We start from the raw sequence: 19496 nt of genomic DNA, 5'->3' as shown, positions 1-19496 counted from the left end.
AAGCCCTCAAACAAAGTGCCTCCAAATAGTTTGTCGTTGTTTTTTATATCTTTTATTGTCCTATCCAATGCCTCCAGCGAATGCTTATGTGCCATGGTGCATTCATCCCAGATAATAATTTTACACTGTTTCAGCACAGTGGCCATGGATGATTGTTTTTTAATGTTACAAACTGCATCTGGGTTATTTTGAATATTCAGTGGCAGCTTAAATGCCGAATGAGCTGTTCTGCCTCCATCTAATAAAGTAGCTGCAATGCCAGATGATGCAACAGCTAATGCGATGCCTTTTTTTGCTCGTATCTTGGCAAGAAGTAACGAAATAAGGAATGTTCTGGTGCATCCAAAAAAAAGAGTCCCCCTTGTCCTGCCGAAACTCCCTCCATAATGCGGTCGTAAATTACTTTTTGTGCATCATTTAATAGTGGAACATTGCGAGTAACAATCGCTGCCATTTCAATAGAATTGTACTGCAGTTCACGATTCATATCTGTGTCAATTAAATGAGATGCACTTCGATTTGGTGAGCTCATACCGAAATGACTGATTGGTAAATTCGCAATGACAATGCAAAGATCCTCAATAGCAATCAATGCTTCATTGTACATTTCGTCACTGAATGATATCGTAAGGTCGTTCCGTCTTGTACGATGTTGATACAATATATCATCAGTCATTGAATCTTTGTGATTATCCCACAAAATTTGTTTCGGTCTGCCTTGGATGGACTGTATATACACGACCCAAATTATTTGACTTAAATAAGCCGGGGCACGCCTCAACTGGTGTGCCTTGCTTGCGGGGCATCCATTTTTTCGATTGAGCCCATGTAAAATATTGAGGTATTTCTGAATACTTCAGTGTTTGTGCGAAGGCACCAAAAGCATCTGCACGATTACACAATGCAAAAAATTCGGTGAGCGTAGTTTTTGGTGGATAAAAAAATACGCGCTGACCGTTTTCAAGATGGACAGCTAAATGCATAACTGCTGGATCTCGTTCATGAATCGGGAAACCGAAGATACGCCAGACAGCTTCATTGGAGCTGATATACCGGCCAGTTTGGTAATTCGTTATTTCGTCATTTTGATTTAACGGAGGAGCACTGTTATAAGTATTTTCAATTCTAAATACAGCCATATCACGTCCTTTATTTACATACTTGCAAATATACTTAATGCTCTTCACCGAACTGCAGAACTCAACATTTATATGAGCACTGTATGTTTTGCTCAGTAGAGGTGAATATGGCACCACCCACCGATTATCAATATCAATATCTACGTTGTTGATAGTTTTAATGAATGATTGTCCGCCATTTTCGGTACTCCTTCGACGATATATTGGATATCCGTCTACATTTGTAACCGTATCGTTGATGAAATCTTTAGGAAAACGCTTTGTACATTTTCCGTCTACCATGCAAGGCGATGAACGATTCAGATCTCCGCAAGGGCCATGAATCATGTTTGCAGTAACAATATCAAACAGTATTTGATCAGTGGATGGATCTGGAATCTCTGCAGAAATTAAACTATCGATGTCATCAGGGCGTATTTTATGGATAAACCAAATCAAGATGTGAGCATGAGGTAATCCTCGCTTTTGCAACTCAACCGAATACATCCAACAACGTGTAGGGCCAAATACATGCAATTTTGTAATGAAGCTTATTAGAGACTTTAATTTTTGTTTGAACACACGTGCTGTAATGTCATGACGATGTATTGCACTTTGTCCAGGTAATAGTAACGATGTAATTTCCTGCCATTTTGGATTACATGTAAAAGTAATAAAAAAGCACGGTCGTCCATATTCACGTACGAAGGTCATAGCATCCTGTATGTATTCTTGTGACGTGGACTACCTATGTACGATGATGGTAGGATGACAGAGTTAACGATTTCGGCAGTATCAGCGTTGCTGGCAATAGCATCTCGCAAGTGAATGTATTCTTCCGCACGCAGCTTCTGTTGGTTAAATCGCAAGTATCGTAGTCGTTCACTCTCTATCTTGACGTACATATCGACCATAAATTGTTGGCAAAGCTCACGACATCGTAGAATGATATTATCCTGACCACGTATAATCATCAACCGAAACGAATAGAAATCCTTTGAGCTAATATTCTTGTTTGTTTCGGTTCCTATAATAGTATATCCATGTATTAATTGAAGAGTTTTCATATTCTTAATGAATGAATTACCTGTTACCGGATCTCGTTGCTTAAGGTTTATGCAATATCCGTCTTGTCCCTTCCAAAAAATGAGTGGATATTGGAGAGCATCATATAAACGATGGGTATCAGGAATGGACTGAAGAGAATTATTTCTTCTTCGAATCACGATTTGTCGCGTAGCTGTATGGTCGCCAACCATGATTCCAGCCACGTCGTCAACAACAGGTGCGTTGAATCGACGTATATGCCCTCCAGCTGGTGTTCTATCAGGATTGATGAAAATAGCGTGATTGTCACTTTGTAGCTTATGCATATGTGATTTGAATAATTTCAACAATTCGTTGTGCTCATTTAACAGAGCGTCCAGCTCGCTGACAGTGCGCGTTGCAAATGGTGAATTGAGGTGATTATAGTTGCAACGTGTATTCACGCGATTGGCGAGTGCCCGTTCGGAGTCCTCGCCACCCATAAAGTAAATTTGTAAAAATTTATAAGGTTCGTTTGGCATTGGTAGTAATGAGCCGACTTTGTGGTAAATTTGGCCTTTGATTTTGAATGTGGAATTAAATTGTTGACCATTTGCAGCAGTATTTTTAACTATTTCCGTTGCTCCGAACGATGTCATTTGAAAACATGAATTGAATTGCCGAATTGAACGCAAGAACAGCGAAGAATTTGGATCAGTACCAATAAGGAGGCCGTGCAATGGTTCCGGCGGTGTTTCAATTTCTGGAAGTTTCACTTTTCCTGATGAGCAACACATCCCAATTGGCTCATTTTTAAATTTAAGGGCTTGACAGTGCGGGCATTCCTTGTCCAATGTACCAATTACCACTTTGGAATGAGCGTAATATTCAACATCAGGCTCATACTGAAATGCTAGTCGAAGAAATGAATGTGATGTAAATGCTCGAAGTACTTGTTGATGTTGGTCAATCCCTCTACGTCTGTTGGCTACGAATCTGCGCGCTTCTCTTCGTTCCAATTGTCTTTGTTGGTTTCGCTCATCTCGTACCTCTTGTAATTGTGATGCACGTAACTGCGCCATTCTTACACGGACATCTGCATTACTTTGTTGCTGTTGGTGTTTAGATTATATAAAATAAGCTAACATTAAGCCAATTATAATATAGAACGAATGGAAATGTATGTCAATGTTAAGTATGTAACCCGATTATAGATATCGATGGCTCATCAGTCATAAGTAGATCTGATATGGTCAGCAGTAAACAATAAAGACCTAGTTAATCAATAAAAACGTACTTTGCTGACCTAACACTATGCACTGGTGAGCTCGCTATTTTGTACTATAAAAGAAATGCATTATTCTTAGTAAGATCAGATACCAATTGTAGCTACATCGGGTGTGCATCGCTGTGTCTTTGGCCCCCATCTCTACCTTTGTAATCTCACTCCGAGGTCCACCCAATTTATGTGTTGGTTGCGACAACCTTTAGTCACTGGTTTATGTGCTAGTGCCTAGATATATATATAAATAAATAAACATTTAATAACTTCAAGAAACACTAACGTCTTTCATTGAACATTTTGGTGACCCCGACATTGGCGGCTCCAAGTTAAAAGAATAACAGACTTGGTGAAACCGTCATCAAGCGAGAACATTTGGTCAACTCAGGCGACCAATCTCTCAACAAAAAGGAAACTGGTCAACTAGGCGACTACTTTCTTTGCACGCTTTGGACACGACAATCCTAAGCGAGGGCACAAATTGATGAACATCTCACATCAATCTGGGGTCCCGACTAAAAACATCGCAATTGATTAACTTGGCAATCATTGCGTAGCCACCTTGGCGAATAAAAAAGATTTATTGGAAAACTAGGAGTTGGTTTTCCGCAACGGGGTAGCAGTGCATACCCATTGAATAAAAGTTGATCAACTAGGCGATCACTTTATAAAAAACATTTAACAACGATTTGTGTCAACGAGGCGACCAAATCATAAAAAGTTATTTTTATATAAAAAATAAAGTTTGATCAACTCAACTCTGTTGCATTCCCTGGCGTCAGCAATATCTGACCTAGTTAACTCGGTCAGTAACCCAGGTAGTACGCACGAGTATAGATTTTGGCATTGATCAGCAATTTTTTAAACAAAGAAAAGAAACTCAAAAAATTGGTTTCACTGTCGTGGCAGTTATCAGTGTAAAAGAATAGGTATATTGGAAATAAAAATAAAACTATTGTTAAAACACTAATCAAAAGGCAACTTCGATTTATTTCTTATTCTTATTTGTGCTACACTTGACCAATTTTAGGAACGAGTCGGAGCGTTCCCTGTCTTTGACAAAATAAATAAACTCCCATCGGGTCAAGTACTAGTACAGATAAGCAATTACATAAGAATATAAAAGAACATGGAGGAGTTTTATAAACAGCAGACAGAACGAGGAGAGGCAATCCAGGCCTTTATTCGGAATACCAAAAAAGATTCTTTCGCCAGGAAAACGAAGCCATCTTATTTCGAGGAGAAACTTGAGCTCCTGGAATACATGTGGGAGAACTTCGAGAAAAGTCATCAGGAGTTGATGGACAAATTAAATAACGTGCCAACTGAAGATGACTACTTTGTAACGGACTATTTCAGCAAAATGAAGACGGTTGTATCTAATATAGTGGAAGATTGGAAGGACCATTTGGCAAAAATAAAGCTAGAGAGGCAAGCTCGCCAACGAGAGGAAGAGCGAGTCATGATCAAACCACTGGTTCGTAAGCAAAGTGCTCTGCTGGAGTCATTGTCCAGGACATTAAGACAAATTGTGCCTGAAGATAAAATGACTTACAAATCGGTAGTCGACAAATTATGGATACAAATTGAAGAAATCCATTATGAGATTCATCGGCTAGCTGAAAATCCAGCCGAAGCCGGATACAATATAGCTACTTTTGTGGCCGCAGAAAATACAATGCTGAAATTCTGTGTGGCACCAGCAGAAAATGTAGTGATACAATCACCACCTGTATTGCAATCGATACAATCATTGCAACTACCCAAAATTCCCATTCCAAAATTTGATGGGGATTATCTGAAATGGCAACAATTTCATGACATCTATAAAAAGGTGGTTCATGAGTCAAATGCATCCACGATAGAGAAAATGTGGTACTTAAAATCAAACCTTTCTGGAGAAGCAGAAAGATTGATACGGCACCTGGAATTAACAGAAGCCAATTACAACACTGCTTGGTCAGTGTTGCAGGAACGTTTTAATAACAAACGAGTTCTAGTAACAGCCATACTGGCAAAGCTGTTTGATCACCCAAATGTGGGAAATGACGCAGCTTCTATAAAGAATTTGCATGATAACATTTTTGAATCATTGCAAGCCTTAAAAAATGTAGGCGTCAATTTGGAATCGTCAGATGCTGTCATAATGTTTCATATGACAAGAAAATTGGATAGATTCAACCACGCACTATATGAGCAATCTCTTTCCAACACAAGGGATCTGCAGGAAGTAAAGGACTTCCTATCCTTCTTGGAACAGCGCTTCCTAACATTAGAGGCGATTGGGAAACCAAGAAACGAAAATCGCAGCATTGAAAAACCAAGTCCAAGGAAGACATGCGCAACAGCATCTGGGACAAACAGTACCCTGTGTGCTTTCTGCGAAAGAGCAAAGCACAAACTCTTCCAATGTGAAAAGTTCAAAATCAAATCCGCAGCAGAGCGGCTTAATTGGGTGCAGAGACACAAATTGTGTGTCAATTGCTTCAAGCCGGACCATATGGCAAAAAATTGCTCTTGGAGGGGATGCTTTAAATGCGATAAAAAACATAACACAATGTTGCATTTAGAAACAGGCAACCAAATTGCTACATCTGCTTCTGCAGCTTCTGCGTATGGAATTGGCAGAAAATACACCCTGTTGGCAACGGCCAAGATAGTGGTAAAAGGGATCAATGAAAGGAAAGGAGAATTTCGAGCACTCCTGGATAGCGGCTCTCAAGTAAATCTCGTCTCAGAGAGACTGGTAAAGAAGTTATCGTTAAAAATTAGCGAGACTCATGTGCATATAAATGGAGTGGGTGGTCAACCACAGATAAGCAAGCCGCGAGTAAGCTTGGTTGTAAGGTCAAGATACAACAAGTTCGCAATGCTAGTTGAGGCATTTGTATTGCCACACATAATAGGTGACCAACCCACAGAACAAATAACGCAGAAAGTCACATTACCAGACAACATTCAATTAGCGGACCCAACATTTGATAAACCCGGAAAAATTGATATGCTGTTGGGAGCTGATGATCACTATGCTATACTGCTACCAGAAAGGAGACGGGGCAATCGAAACCGTCCAACATTACAAAACTCAGAGTTTGGATGGATTGTTGCTGGCAGAATTAATATGTCAACGTCAGCTTCAATCACATGTATGGTAGGCATGACGAATCCAGAGGAATCACTGGAAAGATTCTGGCAGCTAGACACACTAGAGCCAATAAAAAGGTACAGGAGTCCGGAGGAAGAGTATTGTGAAAAATTCTTCCTCGATAACCTACACACGGCGGCGGACAATCGACTAATTGTAAAGCTTCCATTTGCTGAAGAGGCGTCATCTCTTGGAGAATCTCGGGAAGTAGCCATAAGAAGATTCATGTCATTAGAGAGGCGAATGAACCCTGACATAAAAAAGGAGTATGTAAAATTTATGTCAGAATATGAACAGCTTGGACATATGAAGCAAGTAATGGTAGAACAAATTCCCAAGAACCATTACTTTATACCGCATCATTGTGTACTAAAACCAGAAAGTACCACCACCAAGCTTAGAGTGGTATTTGATGCATCATGCAAAACGTCATCAGGAAAATCACTGAACGACATTTTATATCCTGGACCAGTACAGAGTCAACTCTTCTCAATTCTTCTGCGGTTCAGGACCCACAAATATGTGTTTACGGCAGATATTGAAAAAATGTATCGTCAAGTTTGGATAAACCCTGCCGATCAATTCAATCAGATGATTGTGTGGAGAGAGGATCCAAGTCAAGAACTAAAGTTTTATCGTTTAAAAACGGTGACTTATGGAACCACGTCAGCCCCATATTTAGCGACGAAGTGTCTGGAATATTTGGCACTGAAAAACATTGAAAAATTGTCGTCTGGAGCATCAGCATTAAAAAATGACTTTTATGTTGATGATTGTCTCACAGGAGCAGACAGTTTACCAGAAGCCCTGCAAATAAGACAAGAGCTTCTAGAAATCTTGAAACCTAAGGGTTTCAACTTACGAAAATGGTGTTCAAATAGCAGTCAACTTCTAAAGGAAGTTCCAAAGGAAGATACGATTGCTGACATCAATCTCGGTGACACACTGGAACAAACAAGTGTCAAAACATTGGGAATCATATGGGCACCCAAAGAAGACCAATTATGTGGAAAGGCTCAAAGACATACAAAAGGAATAACCAGACGAGTGGTGCTATCCGAAGTCGGTCAAATCTTTGATCCTCTAGGACTGTTTGCACCGGTAGTGGTAAGAGCGAAAATGTTTCTTCAACATGTTGCTACCGAACGAATTGAGATGGATGGTGACCTACCGCCGTATTTGGAGAAGCAATGGGAAGCTTACCGAGAGGATGTACAGGCACTAAACCACATGAAAATTCCAAGGCATATTTTTGATGGCAAGGTCCCCACTACAAAGGAATTGCATACATTTGTTGATGCATCAGAAAAGGCGTATGGTGCGGCAGTTTATGTCCGATCAACCTATAAAAATGGCCAAATTTCGGTCAGATTGTTGTGCGCCAAGTCGAGAGTGGCTCCCCTGGAAAAACAGACACTGCCCCGGCTGGAACTATGTGCAGCTGTACTTGGAGCTGAACTCACGGATAGAGTTCGACAGGATCTCCAATTCGGATCAGAAAGTGTGGAATCATTCCTCTGGTCAGATTCAACAGTAGTACTCTCGTGGATTAATTCACGGGCATCACATTTCCACACGTTTGTGGCTAATCGGTTGACAAAAATACACGCAGTATCACATCCAAGGCAATGGCGGCATGTGTCATCAGCGCTCAACGCAGCTGATGTTCTGTCTCGAGGCATATCAGCAGCTCAGCTTAGCACACATACATTATGGTTGTATGGACCACTATTTCTGCATGGACCACAACGTGGCTGGCCAGCACCATTTAAGCCTACAGAGCACACGATGGATACCGCTGAGAAGAAAACCAAGGTATTCAGCATGGTGACTGCCACGGCAAACAAGAAGAGTGAATGGATATATACGGTAAATCACAGAAATTCGTTTTACCGGCTACAGCGAATAGTGGCGTATGTGCTACGGTTTTGTCACAAGCAGAACAGGAAACCAACGGCTCAGTTAGAGTTGGAAGAGTTGGACCAAGCACGGAGAGTGATCATTAAGCAAATTCAAGAAACAGGATTTACATATGAATTACGGCACTTAAAGAAACGACCTGATCAACCGCTAGATCGCAAAAGCACGGTGGCAACGTTGCCACTAATACTGGATGAAGATTCAATCATACGAGTAGCAACTAGGCTACAACAAGCACCAGTATCAACGGAAACAAGGAATCCATATCTCTTGCCGTATAATGATCCGGTGGTAAAAATGATGCTACGGAAACTTCATGAAGAGAATCTTCATTGTGGACATGAGGCACTACGCGGAATAGCTCGGCAACAGTACCACATCATTAAGGTGAAACCGATGGTCCGGAATGTGATCCAGGGCTGCGTAGTATGCACCAAGTACCGGCCGCAGTTCTTTAAACAAGTCATGGGTGACTTACCTGAGCATCGGGTATCTCAGAATAGACCCTTTCTCAATGCCGGAGTAGACTATTGTGGACCATTCTGGATCCACCATAAGGTTCGAGGAAAACGTCCCGACAAAGCCTACATTGCAGTATTTGTATGCTTTGCAACCAAGGCAGTACACTTGGAGTTGGTCGGAGACCTGTCCACCTCCTCATTTGTGGGCGCGCTTTAGCGCTTTATTGGGCGCAGAGGAAGATGCCAGACATTATACTGCGATAATGCAACAAACTTTGTTGGAGCAAACAACCAACTTAAGGAACTGACCGATACAATACACTCAGAAACGGCAGCAGGTAGTATCAAGGAATTTTGCAATCAAAAAGGAGTGCAATTTAAGTTCATACCACCACGGTCTCCACATTTCGGAGGATTATGGGAAGCTGCGGTAAAGTCCGCTAAGCATTTACTGTTGAAAAACGTATCGACAGCAAACTTAACGTTCGAACAACTGTCTACCATCATTGTCAATGTTGAAGCAGTGCTGAACTCTCGTCCGTTAACGCCAAACTCAGACGATCCCAACGACTTAACAGCTCTAACCCCAGGCCACCTATTGATCGGAGAACCATTAGTAGCCCAACCAGATGCAGAGCCAATAACACAGCGATCGATTCCAGAGCAATGGGAATTAGTGCAACGGCTTAAGCATACATTCTGGACACAATGGTCTCAAGAGTACCTACAAGAACTGCAGGGTACATCCAAGTGGAAAAAACCATATAACAATGTCAAAGAAGGCATGATGGTAATTCTAAAGGAGGATAATGTGCCAATTTTGCAGTGGCCAATTGGACGAATTGTTAAACTATATCCAGGCCTGGATGGATACGTCCGCGTGGTAGACGTTAAAACAGCCAGAGGCACCTACAAGCGGGCTATCCATAAATTGGCCCCCTTGCTTAGAGAGACGGCGACAAAACGTAAAATCGAGGCAGATGACACAGAATCGAATTCCCAAAAAGACCCTGGTACCGAGGACAACGCAGAACCAAAAACAAAAAGACGCTTATCGATCGATCTGCCACCGTTGGCAATGACGATCTGCCTAATGCTGTTATTATTGCCTATAGCATTTGCTCAAAGAACTAATATAACTCGATTCAACCCCAAACCAGGCATATACTATGAAAGTATTGGCACAGGAAGGATGGCAACGTCTGACTGGACTATTGTGGCATTCTACGATCTCGAACCATATTGGGCCGACCTGAAGACATTTTCAGACGGAGTAGTAAAGGTTGGAGAAATATGCGTGTTAATGAAGGTTCCAGAGGCATGCACCGCAATGCAGAGGCACTTCGAGCATGTCAACTCAGAGCTACGGACAGGAAATGATCTCCTTCACATAGAACGCCAACGACGATCGCCCTTAGATATAATTGGGAACATTGCGAACGGCTTATTTGGTGTGCTGGACTCAAAGTATGCAACAGAGATGTCAGGCACCATACGAAAGGTTAAATCAAATGAAGATTACTTATTGAACTTGCTGCAAAATCAGACATCTGTAATTGATTCAACGATAAATATCATTAAGCGAGATGAAGCCACAATTGAAAATCAGATGAAACTAATGGAACAACAAATGAACGACATGACCAAGGTCCAGGACAATGCAGTAAAGGCATTGCAATGGTATATCACGCTAACTACTCAGATGACAGTTATTGCAGGGAATTTGCAACGAATTCAAACCGAAATTTCCCGAGTATTTACAGATGCCCATCATAGCAAAATAAGCCCGTTACTACTATCACCAGGCCAGCTTCGGGAACATCTGAACCAACTGAAGAGACATCTTCCGTTTGGTTTGGATTTGCCAGTTCCAGATAACGACGTCTTGCAATTATATGGCTTAATGAAGGCACAAGGCACAATCGCAAACAATCATGTGATATTTAAGGTCACATTTCCATTAGTGGCAACGCAGGCAGTGCAACTGTATAACCTGGTACCCATTCCAGCAATTGGAACTCATGGGATTGTAATCATGAACATTAAAATTCCCATCATTGCTGTCAACAAGGAACAGAATCAATACATTGGGCTCTCAAGAGCCGATTTGGAACAATGCCATCAGCTCAACAACGAGCAATATATTTGTTTTGATAAACAAACGACGTTTTCGGCTAATAGCAACTGTGAGTTCCAGCTATTCAAAAACACAAAATCATCAACTTGCCAAATACAACACACAAACAGATCATTCGTGTGGTACGACATGTATCACAAAAATCAGTGGATTTTTGCCACCACTAGACCAATTGAACTCGCAGTGACCTGTGACGATAATATACAAGATGTCACTATTAAGAAGACTGGATTGTTAACTCTAGACCCGACGTGTACAGCTAGGAGTTCTGCTATACGAATAACAGGTCACCGTATAACTACGACAGACACAATGAAATTGTCATATGTCCGATTTGGCAACTTCAGCATTGGCCCAACAAAAGTAGCGCCAACAACAACACAATTCACAAAGATGCAGCTAAGCTACGACGAACTAAGCAACATTCAAGGAAAACTGGAAACTAAGCAAAACTGGAAATTGCCAGAAGACCCCAGCCAGCCGGCTCACCATGTTATAGTCTCCTACGTAGCGCTAACAATACCATTGGTTCTTGTGATGGTATATGGAATAAAAAGATGCTCACAACCCCCAAGACACAATGGTCCAGAGCAGACAACCGTGAGGATCGTCAATCCCATACCGACTCCTGCTGCAGTAAGCCCAGCCCCCAGCAATTTTGCGGTCAACGTTGGATAACGTTGAACAGGTGTTCAACGGCCGGGAGTATGTTGGTGTTTAGATTATATAAAATAAGCTAACATTAAGCCAATTATAATATAGAACGAATGGAAATGTATGTCAATGTTAAGTATGTAACCCGATTATAGATATCGATGGCTCATCAGTCATAAGTAGATCTGATATGGTCAGCAGTAAACAATAAAGACCTAGTTAATCAATAAAAACGTACTTTGCTGACCTAACACTATGCACTGGTGAGCTCGCTATTTTGTACTATAAAAGAAATGCATTATTCTTAGTAAGATCAGATACCAATTGTAGCTACATCGGGTGTGCATCGCTGTGTCTTTGGCCCCCATCTCTACCTTTGTAATCTCACTCCGAGGTCCACCCAATTTATGTGTTGGTTGCGACAACCTTTAGTCACTGGTTTATGTGCTAGTGCCTAGATATATATATAAATAAATAAACATTTAATAACTTCAAGAAACACTAACGTCTTTCATTGAACAGTTGCCTTTCTGCATCTGATCTTATTGCTCTTCTATCTTGCATGCCTCTAGATCTGTTTGTTTGACGACTCAAATTAGCCCCCCTGCGTGTTCGTGGCATTGTTGTAATAAATCAAGTTGGAAAACTGATTGGTGTATAACGTGTATTATTTTCTTGATCAATAATTAGCGCAGCGAGTTCGGACAATTCTTGTGCGCGCCTTCCACCGAACCACACTCGGCGACAGCGACAGAACGCTGGCGCCCCGCTAAAACGGTTCTTCTTAAACCACAAATGCGCCGCCATAATGATGAAATTACTATTATTGTGAAATACCCGAAAACACAAACACACACTCTCACACTCACGCACCGACATATATGTATTTTGGTCATAACATGAGAACACTGAAAGCTGAGTGAAAAATTGTGAGAGGACAACGCATGCGACAGAAGCCGATTTTTGCATTCTTCTTTCTGTCGCATCCGCAAACGTTTCTTGCTTGTATGCAAGTATTAGTGTGTTAAACAAATAAACATTTATTAAAATTATTTAATTATTTATTATTTGGGTATAAAAAATAGATGTTGGCCGATTCTCAGTCCTACACGATCTGCATAAAAAATTTCGTGAGAATCGGTCGAGCCGTTTCGGAGTAGTTTGGTAACAAACACCACACTCGAGAATTTTATATATATAGATGTATTTGTATTTGTATGTATTTGTATTTGTAGCTAAACAATATTTTATTTTTGTTGAATTTTCCCCTCAACTCCTCCATTGGAGATTTTGGGGATGGTGATGAGGGTGGTGGTGTTGGTGGTGTTGGTGGCAGTGGTGGCGGTGGTGGTGGTGCTGCCTCAGCCAGGGCGGCCTCCTTGGTCACAGGGACGCGCTTCGCGTTCGGCTTAAAGGCCCTCGGCTTCCAGGCCTTCGGCTTCCCTTGGCCCTTGGCGACACCGCGCCAGGGGAATTTCACCGGTTTTTTTGGCCGGCTTTGGCCCTGGCCACCAGGTGCATTCAAGGTGACGTTCTGAAAATAAATAATCACAAAAATTAGTCAAATTTTGATAGAAAAACAATAAAAAAAAACCAAAAATACAATTATTGAAAACGAAGTTCATTGCCGGTGATCGTGCTTAGAAATGTGCTTAGAGCTGGCACACTCTATGCTTGCAATTTATCGCAAGCTATTTATTATCGATACTTTGGATATCGATATTTTGATTGGTCGCCGAACTTTTTGAGTCGAATTGGAATATTTAATTGAAAATAATCTTGAATGTTGTCCAAATATTTTGCCATGATCTTCTTAGTGAACCAGTCCCATAATCTCTTGCTTTTGATTTTATTTGAATTTTGTATGGCGCCAAATAGTTTTCGCTCATTTTGTGGGGTGGGCGAAATGACATGTGATGAGTGGCAAATTGAAAAGATGGCTGAGTGAATTGACATTGAACAAAATTTGTCGGAAAAAGGATAACATAATAGAAACAGGTCAAATTATATATATATGTATGCATTTACAAATAAATTTTAAAGAAAGCAAAAAATTTTGTTAACATGTATACATGTATATGATTTTTTATATAAAATATGTCGAGGCTCGAACCCTAGCGAAGGATAAATTTTTTTTGGTATAAGAATTTCTTTTTTTTTGCTTCTAATTTCTTTCTCGTATTAGAGAAAGCCTTTTTTTGTAATAGTGTAAACGAATGTGTCTAAATAATAAAAGAAATAAACTACGTAAAAACAATAGTGATAGAAATGGTCATACATTGGTCCAAGCCATATTTGTTTGCAACAAATTTGTTTGCAATTGCAAGACTATATGTACATACATACATATATACATATGTATACATAAAACCAGATTTAACAATTATCCATTTCATTAACTTTATTCAAATTTTCAAGGAAAGTCTACATAAGTATATATTATATCTTGAATCTTATTTCTCAAAAATTCTTATTAACGAAAATCACAATTTATTGGTGCAGTCGTACCACTATACCAAACCCCCTATTTAAGCGAACCTGTATTTGACTAATCCCCCTATCACAGCGATGCTTGAGCGGCGAAATGTTGGAAACATATTATTCCGCAAAAGGTACCCCCACATTTATGCATTTTTCTCGAAAACGTTACGAGGAATTTCAAATAAAATTGGCTAAACACATTCCAGAAAGTCATACCTAAATTCTGGCATTCAATCAATTCATTGAGCCGTTACTATATGGGCGAGTTTTTGCCCAACAAAGTCAACCCATTTTTTCACTCATTTTGTAAGGGGCGAATTAAAGGACGAAGAAGAAGAACATTGGCGAATTGCATTTGCTGAAAAAATTATTGTTTTCTGAAGGTACTCCCACATTTATGCATTTTTCTCGAAAACGTTACGAGGAATTTTGCTGAAACTCTCTGAACATATTCCAGAAAGTCATACCTAAATTCTGGCATTCAATCTTCATTGAGCCGTTACTATATAGGCGAGTTTTTGCCCAACAAATTCAACCCATTTTTTCGCACATTTTGTATGGGGAAAATCATGGTTGGTTCACAAAAATGCAATTCTCTCGAAAACCGTGTGAGGAATTAACCAAACTTGGTGGGGACTTAGATAAATAATTGGGGACAAATCTGGCATTCAATCTTCATTGAGCCGTTGCAATTTTTTGGAGCTATACGAAAACGAAAAGAGGACATTTTTGTGAAGAAATTGTCAATACAAAATTTCATCTATTCTTAATAATTTAAGGCTTTATTTGTTTCAAAAAAGTTAATAAATTGCTCAAAAATTAAAAAAATAAAAATGCAAAAAACTTAACAGAGGGTTAACAGAGGACCGTCGCTAACTCGAGTTTAGCAGTGTCGGTAACTTGACGGACATAAATAATCTTTGTTGCTTTTAGCCGGCAATTCTAAAGGCTAATTTTAATTTTACCAAATTTAAGAGTTTAGTTTAGTATATACGCTAGTCGATTTGAAGTACTGCGAACAGATACATACCTATCTAAGTATTGTGCCTTCTTCTGTTTACATAAAGTTGACCAGAAATTAAAATTAATTCTGATTAATTAATCTGTCGGGGAATGAGAAAATATTGGGCAATTACCATACCCTGGATTAAATTCTCCAATAGTTCTGGCCCATTTTACTTTCATAATTTAGGAGGCAGTACTTAGGAAGGTATTAGTTAAAACTACAAGTAAATATTTTATTGCAGTTAAAATATGCTACATAATATTTTAATGTTCCATTTTTCATACTAATTTTTTATAATAATTATTGGTTGGCCATCGATGCAAGTTTATTTGCCATAACCCAAATTATAATGTGGTAACTATCATCCACAATCGATTGTTGATAAAAAAAAACTATCGCGGACTATCGATAGTTTGCCACGCGTATGGTGAATGTAAATAACTACAGCCACACTGGTTTTTTCGTATTTTGTGTTGCTTCATCCAGCATGTGCCCTTTGCATTTTAGTCACTCATTTACTTGACTCAGCAGCGTTAACATCTATTTTTCTGCTTCAAATTTCCCTCATCGAATTGAAATTTCAATTTAAAGCGCTTTATATTTTAAAGCGCTTTATATTTCAAATGCTTTATATTTTAAAGCGCTTTATATTTTAAAACGCTTTATATTCCAAATGCACAATTCGAAATCATTTAAACGGAATTTGTTTCTACGAATGGAAGTTCCCCGATTTAAAACGTTAAAGCATTTAAACGCTTTAACTTAACACTTGAGCAAATGCAAGTTCATCCTTCATTTTAGAGTTCATCTCTTCTGATGATAGTTTCTCTGTGGTGGGAAACCGTTTAAACTTTAAACGCTTGAACTTAACACTTGAGCAAATGCAAGTTTTCAGTTGTCAATTGATTTTCAACATAAAAGTGACCAGGTTAAATATGCGAATCAGGCATGCATTTTTTTGGTCTGTCGTTTTTCGAACAACTACAGCCACACTTTTTTTACTTATTCATCGTTTTGGCTTTAACCCACGGGTGTATAAGGAGATCTTTTGCCTTTGTCTCATTCGTGTGCTTGGCTCAGCAGCGTTAACATCTATTTTTCTCCTTCAAATTTTCCTCATCGAATTGAAATTTTATTTTAAAGCGCTTTATATTTTAATTTCTTCCATTTCTTTGAATGGAAGTTCCCCGATTTAAAATGGGGAACCGGGAAAAATATTTAAAACAGGAGACCGGGAAAAATATTTAAAACGGAAAACCGGGAAAAATTTTTAAGACGGGAAACCGGGAAAAATATTTAATTAGAGAATCACTATGGATTATATTGGGCGTTGTGCCGTGCACATGTAGTCTTATGGCTAGTGTCCTTAACGGTACTTAGTTTTCCGATTTATAATGCGAAACCAATTAATCGGGGGTTTATGGAATCTGATGATAGTTTCTCGATTTATGCTGGGAAACCGTTTAAACGCTTGAACTTAACACTTGAGCAAATGCAAGTTCATCCTTCATTTAGAGTTCATCGCTCGAATCGGTTTTCAGATGTCAATTGATTTTGCTGTTCATTGTTTTGGCTTTAACCCACGGGTGTATAAAGAGATCTTTTGCCTTTGTCTCATTCGTGTGCTTGGCTCAGCAGCGTTAACATCTATTTTTCTCCTTCAAATTTTCCTCATCGAATTAAAATTTTATTTTAAAGCGCTTAAATTTTAAAACGCCTTATATTTCAAATGCGCATTTCGAAATCATTCAAACGGAATTTGTTTCTACGAATGGAACTTCCCGGATTTAAAACGGGAAACCGGGAAAAATATTTAAAACGGGAAACCGGAAAAAATTTGTTTTCCCGGGAAACCGGGAAAAATATTTAAGTAGAGAAGTATTTCGTAAGCTTGCCGGTAAAGATATTTTAAAGATGGGCAACGGAAATAACATGCCGAAAATTTTATTTGTTATATCCCGAGAGTTTTAATAGATGAAATCGAACTGCCATCAATGAAATGCAAAAGAGGATGATGATCCACATGGATTATATTGGGCGTTGTGCCGTGCACGTTAAGATTATTGGGCAGTAATCTTTGCACTTTTGTTTGGTATTGGTATTGATTTTGGATATTTGGACAGGTCACAGATAATAGTAACTGCGTATTCATTACCATTTATTGTTTTCGCATTATTTTTATTGTGCAAGCGCAAAAATCGCCTCTTGCCACAAAAGTGCCTGTATTAGCTTCCTGACAGTGCGGGCATTCCTTGTCCAATGTACCAATTACCACTTTGGAATGAGCGTAATATTCAACATCAGGCTCATACTGAAATGCTAGTCGAAGAAATGAATGTGATGTAAATGCTCGAAGTACTTGTTGATGTTGGTCAATCCCTCTACGTCTGTTGGCTACGAATCTGCGCGCTTCTCTTCGTTCCAATTGTCTTTGTTGGTTTCGCTCATCTCGTACCTCTTGTAATTGTGATGCACGTAACTGCGCCATTCTTACACGGACATCTGCATTACTTTGTTGCCTTTCTGCATCTGATCTTATTGCTCTTCTATCTTGCATGCCTCTAGATCTGTTTGTTTGACGACTCAAATTAGCCCCCCTGCGTGTTCGTGGCATTGTTGTAATAAATCAAGTTGGAAAACTGATTGGTGTATAACGTGTATTATTTTCTTGATCAATAACTAGCGCAGCGAGTTCGGTCGCACTCGAGTTGTAACAACGAAACTCGAGACGCACAATTCTTGTGCGCGCCTTCCACCGAACCACACTCGGCGACAGCGACAGAACGCTGGCGCCCCGCTAAAACGGTTCTTCTTAAACCACAAATGCGCCGCCATAATGATGAAATTACTATTATTGTGAAATACCCGAAAACACAAACACACACTCTCACACTCACGCACCGACATATATGTATTTTGGTCATAACATGAGAACACTGAAAGCTGAGTGAAAAATTGTGAGAGGACAACGCATGCGACAGAAGCCGATTTTTGCATTCTTCTTTCTGTCGCATCCGCAAACGTTTCTTGCTTGTATGCAAGTATTAGTGTGTTAAACAAATAAACATTTATTAAAATTATTTAATTATTTATTATTTGGGTATAAAAAATAGATGTTGGCCGATTCTCAGTCCTACACGATCTGCATAAAAAATTTCGTGAGAATCGGTCGAGCCGTTTCGGAGTAGTTTGGTAACAAACACCACACTCGAGAATTTTATATATGTATTTGTATTTGTATGTATTTGTATTTGTAGCTAAACAATATTTTATTTTTGTTGAATTTTCCCCTCAACTCCTCCATTGGAGATTTTGGGGATGGTGATGAGGGTGGTGGTGTTGGTGGTGTTGGTGGCAGTGGTGGCGGTGGTGGTGGTGCTGCCTCAGCCAGGGCGGCCTCCTTGGTCACAGGGACGCGCTTCGCGTTCGGCTTAAAGGCCCTCGGCTTCCAGGCCTTCGGCTTCCCTTGGCCCTTGGCGACACCGCGCCAGGGGAATTTCACCGGTTTTTTTGGCCGGCTTTGGCCCTGGCCACCAGGTGCATTCAAGGTGACGTTCTGAAAATAAATAATCACAAAAATTAGTCAAATTTTGATAGAAAAACAATAAAAAAAAAACCAAAAATACAATTATTGAAAACGAAGTTCATTGCCGGTGATCGTGCTTAGAAATGTGCTTAGAGCTGGCACACTCTATGCTTGCAATTTATCGCAAGCTATTTATTATCGATACTTTGGATATCGATATTTTGATTGGTCGCCGAACTTTTTGAGTCGAATTGGAATATTTAATTGAAAATAATCTTGAATGTTGTCCAAATATTTTGCCATGATCTTCTTAGTGAACCAGTCCCATAATCTCTTGCTTTTGATTTTATTTGAATTTTGTATGGCGCCAAATAGTTTTCGCTCATTTTGTGGGGTGGGCGAAATGACATGTGATGAGTGGCAAATTGAAAAGATGGCTGAGCGAATTGACATTGAACAAAATTTGTCGGAAAAAGGATAACATAATAGAAACAGGTCAAATTATATATATATGTATGCATTTACAAATAAATTTTAAAGAAAGCAAAAAATTTTGTTGTTAACATGTATACATGTATATGATTTTTTATATAAAATATGTCGAGGCTCGAACCCTAGCGAAGGATAAATTTTTTTTGGTATAAGAATTTCTTTTTTTTTGCTTCTAATTTCTTTCTCGTATTAGAGAAAGCCTTTTTTTGTAATAGTGTAAACGAATGTGTCTAAATAATAAAAGAAAT

General features: G+C 39.4%; 2 protein-coding genes across 2 annotated transcripts in view; both read right to left on the bottom strand.

Moving 5' to 3' along the window:
• Positions 1 to 1828: 1828 nt before the first annotated feature.
• LOC124460557 lies at positions 1829 to 2647 on the bottom strand. Its single transcript, XM_047011595.1, has 2 exons — positions 2206 to 2647; positions 1829 to 2145 (listed from the first exon to the last, which is right to left on the bottom strand). Exons 1-2 carry the CDS (start codon positions 2645 to 2647, stop codon positions 1829 to 1831), a joined length of 759 nt encoding a protein of 252 aa, XP_046867551.1.
• A 581-nt stretch (positions 2648 to 3228) lies between these two features.
• LOC124460556 (basic salivary proline-rich protein 2-like) overlaps positions 3229 to 19496 on the bottom strand; it is a 30534-nt gene continuing 14266 nt past the window's right edge. The window contains exon 4 of the mRNA XM_047011594.1: positions 3229 to 3256. Within this exon, the coding sequence (XP_046867550.1) occupies positions 3229 to 3256 (28 nt within the window). The remainder of the gene's footprint in view (positions 3257 to 19496) is intronic.

Source organism: Drosophila willistoni, assembly GCF_018902025.1.
Source record: "Drosophila willistoni isolate 14030-0811.24 chromosome XL unlocalized genomic scaffold, UCI_dwil_1.1 Seg142, whole genome shotgun sequence".
NCBI classification, from domain to species: domain Eukaryota; kingdom Metazoa; phylum Arthropoda; class Insecta; order Diptera; family Drosophilidae; genus Drosophila; species Drosophila willistoni.
The sequence above is the reverse complement of the archived record's forward strand: the minus strand, read 5'-3'. Positions and strand labels throughout refer to the sequence as shown.